This window comes from Strongylocentrotus purpuratus, unplaced genomic scaffold, assembly GCF_000002235.5.
Source record: "Strongylocentrotus purpuratus isolate Spur 01 unplaced genomic scaffold, Spur_5.0 spur5_scaffold_12, whole genome shotgun sequence".
Classification (NCBI taxonomy): Eukaryota; Metazoa; Echinodermata; class Echinoidea; order Camarodonta; family Strongylocentrotidae; genus Strongylocentrotus; species Strongylocentrotus purpuratus.
This window is the reverse complement of record NW_022145597.1, coordinates 30,950,778-30,957,836: the sequence shown is the minus strand read 5'-3', so window position 1 is coordinate 30,957,836 and position 7,059 is coordinate 30,950,778. Positions and strand designations below refer to the sequence as shown.

At 36.1% G+C, this 7,059-nt stretch overlaps 1 protein-coding gene across 1 annotated transcript; it reads left to right on the top strand.

Moving 5' to 3' along the window:
• The first annotated feature begins 4,168 nt into the window (after positions 1-4,168).
• Positions 4,169-5,509, top strand: LOC115922515 (centrocin 2-like). Its single transcript, XM_030981483.1, has 3 exons — positions 4,169-4,289; positions 4,702-4,881; positions 5,400-5,509. Exons 1-3 carry the CDS (start codon positions 4,196-4,198, stop codon positions 5,507-5,509), a joined length of 384 nt encoding a protein of 127 aa, XP_030837343.1. The 5' UTR covers positions 4,169-4,195.
• The last annotated feature ends 1,550 nt before the right edge of the window (positions 5,510-7,059 follow it).

The following is a 7,059-nucleotide window of genomic DNA, read 5'->3' as shown; positions in this document are numbered from 1 at the left end:
CCTTTAAAGTCATCATCTCCGAGGGACTTGGTAGTAAGGACTAATGCCTTATCAAAGGGCACTAGCTCACCGACCTGGTTTCGAACCCTACTAAGCCAATGATTGCACCTTCTAGTTTTATCACCACGATGGCGAGGTGTGGCCTTCAAGGTATAAGGTATATCCAAAGAATCGGAGCAGCTTTGTGTAATAACTGGAAACTTTGTTATTCTACTTCAAGAAATGTAGTGGAGCCGGGAGAAGGGCAGGGGGCACAATGTCCCACATTTCATAAGAACGAAGTGTGCCCCTTTTCAGAAAAACAACCGTGTTCCTTTTTTAAAGCTATAAAACGTCCCTTGCGTAAGCCAAGGTAATCAATTGACCTTTGTTCAAAATATAAAGTTTGAGACCATGCACGTTTGATTTTTCAAACTCAACTCAAATGCATTTCGATTACCAAATGTCATTCATGTTAAAAAGACTGAGGCATAATTACGATACGTGTTATATGACAAGACGTTGTTGTTATCCCTCATCTTCCCAGAAACAATAGACTTCTCATAGCCTCCCTAACATTTCCCCCTAATTTAAAGCGACTAAGAGTATTTTCCCCTACAAATGTCCTCCAAAACCCGCTCGCTACGTTCGCTTACTTTAAAGTTTATCTCATTATCTCTTCCAAAGATCGCCCTTTTTTAATGGTGCCCCCCCCCCCCCATTTGAACAAGATGATCTGCCGCCGTTTTAATTTTTCAATGTTATTGTCTTGACTATATATGCTTGTAAGAAATCTATTATTGCATTCTTTGATTTTAGCATGTCTTGTCAAGAAAATGGTCTATACAAATTCAGTCTAAATTAAATTCGAACTTCAACCAATCCGTTGTCCACATTGATTGTCTTCTTTCTACAGAGATAAGCAGGAAAATGAATATAATGATAGGATACAATTTCAAATATTCCAATCTAAAAAAAACATTCTATTTTCAATTTCAATTTCAATTTATTTCATTTGTCATATAAAAACATATATAATTATAACATTGATATTTACATTAATAAGTAAAGAACATACAAATAACATAACGAAAGATGAACATAAAATACAAATACATAAACGAATGAGGAACCAGCAAGAAAGGACAATTAAGTCTTATGTATGTGGTGCTGGTCCCTTGCGAAATAATAAAGAATTTTAACCTAAAACACTTAACACCTTACTAAACTAACATCTAACACCTGATTGCATATATATACATATATATAAACTAATAAAATACTATTCACAAAAATGTTCAAGTTCAAGTTCAAGTTTTATTTCAATTCAAGTCCATAAAAAACATATAAGATACAGATTATATACAATATAGAAAACACAAAATACACACAAAATGGAAACATGTCTACAAATATATCGGAATTATAAAAAGTTAAACAGCAATAGAAATGAATTGGGGAAACTGCAAATAAAACCATAAGGTTCTGTCGAGGCAGCTCCCTGTTATTAAAAGATACATATACAAGTTCCAACAATTGGCTATAAAAAGTATAACAATAACAAAACAGTGTACAAAACATAGGAGACGTATTAACATGCAAATATTATTATAGATTTAAAAACAGATGAAGTATTTTTTTAGTTTAGATTTAAAAGAGTTTAAGAAAGCAGTATCACGTATATCTTTGGGGAGAGAATTCCATATTTTCGGGCCAGTGTGTCTCAAAGTAAATAAGGAATTTGTTGATGGACATTTTTCAATAAAATAGTTATCAGGATTTCTAGTATTATAATTATGAACATATTTTTTACATTTCATCATAGTGGTAAGATTAATCGGCAGTTTATCAGTTTTATGTTTAAAAACCATGAGTGATATACAATATTGATTCAATTGAAAAATATTTAAAAACTGTAGTTGTTGAAATAATGGTATTGAATGGGCATCGAAATCAGACATAAGACATATTCTTACTATACGTTTTTGTAATAAATGCAGTCGTTGTAATCTCGTTGGGTATGTGTTGCCCCATACAACATTACAATACATTAAATTAGATGCTGCTTGTAAGTGTCGGCTTGCATGGTGATGTAGATATACAGTAGGCTCGCGGGTGCACCATGTGAGAGAGAGAGAGAGAGAGAGAGAGGATTGAGGAGTCCTGAAAAGGACAGTCGGTAATCTTTCTTGAGGATGTGTAGTCCTGAATAAACTGTTTGTGTAAAACGTAATTGTTTGTATCTCTTTTTAAATGTATTCAGATTTGGGCTTGCTTTAACATTCTGTCACTCCTCTGTCTCTCTTCTTTCTCCTCTCTATTATCTCGTTTTTTCCCTCTCCCCCTCTCTCCCTCGCACCTCTGCCTCCCACTCTATCTCTCTTTGTAATTCTTTTAACATACTCCCCCGGTCGCTACGCTCCCTCGCATAATTATGATACGGAATTTAATGCTAAACACTATTAGACATAGCTCACATTTCCAAAGGTTCGTTAAATCCTTCAGAATTATGAACCCCTTTCAATTTTTGGAACTAAAAACCTTTTGAATAACAATCATTTAGAATAAGAAAACCTCAGATTGATAAACTTTTGGACTAACTGACCTTCGCAAATATTCACCTTCGGAAATATAAATCTTTGGGGGGAAAAGACATGTAACCGATCTTGATGACTTCTAGGTTCGTGTATATCTATAGCCTTATAAAGAAGTATAGTTGAACAAGAGATAGATTGATAAATTCTACTTTCCAATGATCCGCCCATTATTCTTTATTTCTTTTTCTCATTGAATACAAAGTCTCTCAAATCAAATAAAGTTATCAGTTATCAAAACATCTGGCCAACCTCATCGGTCCTATCAATCATTACACGCACGCAAGAATGATCAAAGAGGCTCAGATGAAGAAAGTGGTGAGGAATAATTCCATAAAAGCGAAGCCATAATCGGTTCGAGTCATCAATTCAGGAGCTGATCTCACCCGCAACAAGCTGCCTTCAGAACTATCTCACCAGATTGGTAAGCATCTGTTTCCTACTTTGCACACTATATTTAAAGAACTTTACTTTATAAGCGATTTTTCGATAATATTTTTATGGGGACCCATTTTTAAATCTTGCTTCATTCAAATGGCATATTACTTGTTTCTTTATTATTCACCAATACAATGCATATATTTTACAATCTGCCTTATTGGTGTATTTAATTTTAAATTCATAACTTTGATGTACGTTTACGCTAGATTTGTTATGTTTGTTATGTCTTCGGACTGCAATCGTGTATCAGTGTATGAAGATATCAATCATGTAGAGGTGATGCGGTCATGTGGATGAGTCAAATCAAGTCTGGATTACGTAACGCATCGTTGTTATGTTCGCACATTTTAATAGGTGTTGGACAAGTCTATTGAAATCGCTTTTCAATTTGATTTTGCGAAGGTATTTGAATCGTATATACTGTTATCATCACCCATCTATCTATCTCTAAGGTCACTTTTTTATGGCACCCTGGGCAAATAATACATTTGCGCCGCCTCTGATCGAACTTATGAGCTAACAAGCTTAGTTCTCATCAATATCGTTCAGAAATTATAGAATGTATTGAAAATCCGGGAATTGGTAACCCAAAACCTTTATTAGTCTATGAGTTATCCACGCGAGGTAATTCGTTAATTTATTGTTTAGGCTTGAGTAAATTTGCATTATGGAACATACAAAATAGAAAGGAAATACCTTCATGTGATAACGTGTTGGGATATGAAAAGAATATTACACTGATTTGTTGACAACTTTCTGAAGTTCAATACTCATGTCAATTTTTGAAAAATCTGTAGATTGGCACATTCTGTTTTTCTGTATTTCCAATAGAGAGAGTCCTAACGGGATAGTTTCTTTTTTAATGTAAATTAAATCTATGCACAATTTTCATTTTCACCATTCAAAACGCGATTTCTTAAGCGTTTAAAATTATTTGGGGAAAAATTCCAACCGGCAGTGTTTCTGAGTTTGAAAATAGAAAAATGCTATTCTATTCAATTCTTTCTATATTCTAGCAATATAATAAGGACGAACATTTTCGAGGAATTTAGCACAGAAATACGGTACCAGAACATTGGGGATAACTCCCAATTCTCGTTTGTTTTGCTCTTCTTTTTAAAAAACCAAACAGAATAGCCTTTCACATATTGCAGGCTGCTTCCCAAGTTAAACTAGTCAAGATGATGATGAAACTAGCTGTTGTTCTCTGTGCTATTGTGGCAACCAGTATGGTGTGCGCCAAGGATTTTGAGGAGCAAGATGCATTGGACACTTGTAAGTATATAAGTCAGCCAGGGACCTCAATGCTTGAAAAGTTTTGACCGCCCCCTTAAGAAGTCTGTCAGAAAATCCCTAAGCTATTGTCAGAAAAGCTGTAAAATTAAGACACTTCGTTAACACATAATTATGTCGTACGACCCTGTTTTACTCGAGGGGAGGGGGGCGGTAAGAATATAATGTGTTTTCCAGGCACGGGTACTCTAAATGCATTTTTAAAAACTCAACAAACTTTCCTTGTTTCCCTCTCATTTTTTGCCTATTTATTTGACACCCTAAATGCGTCACTCGCCTTAACTAGCCAAAACTTGTTTTAATCGCGCGTATGTACATCGATATATATTTGAAAGCTCACCCCTGGTTTTTTTCTTTGTTTTCATTACATCTCGTTTCTATGGCAACCATGCAGTGCTGAATCTGATGCTCTCGGAGGAGGCTGCATCTCCTGATGACGCCGTAGCCTTGCAGAGGTGGTTCAAACACATACATCATCATTATCATCATTTCATACACCATTATGGATTGCACCGGGGCCTCCTAGTTGCACGGAACGTATGCAAGGGGTTTGCTCATTCTCCAGAAGAAGCTCGTAAGTAGCCACACTAACATTTTTTTGATACCCATGTGTGCCGGTGCCTGTTAGTGTCGAGTCCTGCCTAATAATCCATCCAAATTAATTTAACGCTCGCATCCTACCGCGTATACCATTCAAATCGTAGGTGGGGAGAAACAATGAATTAAAATGCCTTGCTTATAGCTTATAGGGACATAATATTATGGTTAGTGCCTTGTCGAGTATTACACCCAAAACCTTCGAATCTCCATTAAGTGTTTTAAGCCCCCCCCCCCCCCCAACAAAAAAAAACAACAACAACAAAATGTTTGGCGTCCTACATTTTTGGAAAAAAGGAAGGAGTCCCTTTTTCTTCTCAAAATAGCCGCCCGGCACATTTCCCCAAGACGTCCATGATGGCCGCCAGCTTTTATATTTTATTCTAATTTTTTCTCCGAAAAAAGATCATTTTTGCAGTATGTTTTTTGTGTTTTTCCTTTAAAAAAAAAGTGTCCTAGTTTCATTAAACTTTCAAATTTTATGTTTATCTTTAGGTGCTAAAATTCTGGCTGCGATCCCAGAGATGAAAGAAGAGGATCTCAGCGAAGAGTATCTTCGATTGATCTGCGCAGGTCACTACCATCACCACCACCATGGCCGTTAGACTCGGTACGTATATTTGTACAATAACAATAACAAGATAATTGTAGTGCATGTGTTCAACCAATGATTTTCCACTCACAGTATATATATATACAGAGTTGCATTTTAATCATCCAATTTCAAATTAGACTCAATCACTTTTTATCATTGTTTTTATGTAGGAGAGGGGGGGGGGGGTACTGGCAAGCGGGCAGATCAAAACTCTAAATGAGTATTAAAACAATCCACCACTTATAAACCTTTTACATGTATTTTGCTTTAACAATTTAGATACCTGTCAAGTCTCAAGTAAGCAATGTTTAAGACTATAATATTATGGGCCTATACGAGACGGTGGACATGAGCCAGTGGCGGATCCAGGGAGTAAAAACATGTTAATTTTACTTTTATTTGGAGACGGGCCCCTCCCCAGGTGCTAAAGGTGCTTTTCTCCCACTTTCTCTCTGTCTCCCCCTCTCTCTCTCTCTTTCTCTCTCTCTCCCCTCTCCCGTCTATCTCTGACTCCCTTTTTTCCACAATTTCCTCATTATTTTTCAAACAAAATATATTTGTCTTCTTTTATTTCTCACATAGGAAGGGACCATGAGGCAACATCCGGGACACTCGATGTTCATTCTTCCTGAAGAAACAATGAAATAAAAGCAAGAAATTATCACCTTCCATCGTGTTTTTGCAACATCCTAATATAATTAGAATCTTCTTTATCCCTCCTGTACTGTTTAAACCCTTTAACCTTGTTAATCCTCTAAAATTAAATGATGGTGAGTGGTTTTCATTATTAATACATATTTTGCCTTCACTTCCATGTATCCATTCATTATAGATCTTTCAAAGGTGTATACAAATATGTAGGGTTACAAGTATAACCATTCTTAAAATCTAGCATAATAATATACATCTTTTTAGCATAAGCTTCAAGTTAAAAATCTTCTCCCAGTTTTGCTCTTTTTTCGCCCTACGAAACAATAAGACATTGTAAGCATGGTATTAGGGGAATAACTAATAGTATTGGTAATAATGCTGATAATAAAATCACCTGAACTTGCAAAACATACCTAGCGTGTTTGTTTTGGGTATTTTGTTATATGCTATAAATTCAGTAATGTATAATTAGTATAATAATGTTGGCATACAGGGATAATACGAAAAACAACACTTCGATAAGAAAAAGTGAGAGAGGCAAAAATAAAACAAAGTGAAAAGGTTGAATAGAAGAATAAAGATAGAGAGAGAAGAGAGGGGGCACGGGAGAGCAGGGAGAGGAGCGTGAAAGAAAGAGAACATGTGAGAGAGAGAGAGAGAGAGAGAGAGTGGGAGAGAGAGGGGGAGGGAGAGGGGGAGGGAGGAAAGGAAAGCGGACAAAAGAGAAAGAGGAGTGATAACAGAAGAGACAACTAAAGGCAGAAAGGGAAAGAATGAAAGAGAGGGAGAGAGAAAGATGGGGTGACAAAGAAGACGCAAGAAATATGCACTTGAGGAGCATTTGAGATGGAGGGAGGGCAGCAGAGAGGAAAAGGATGAAAAGAAGTTGTGTAATGGATTGTGTGTGTA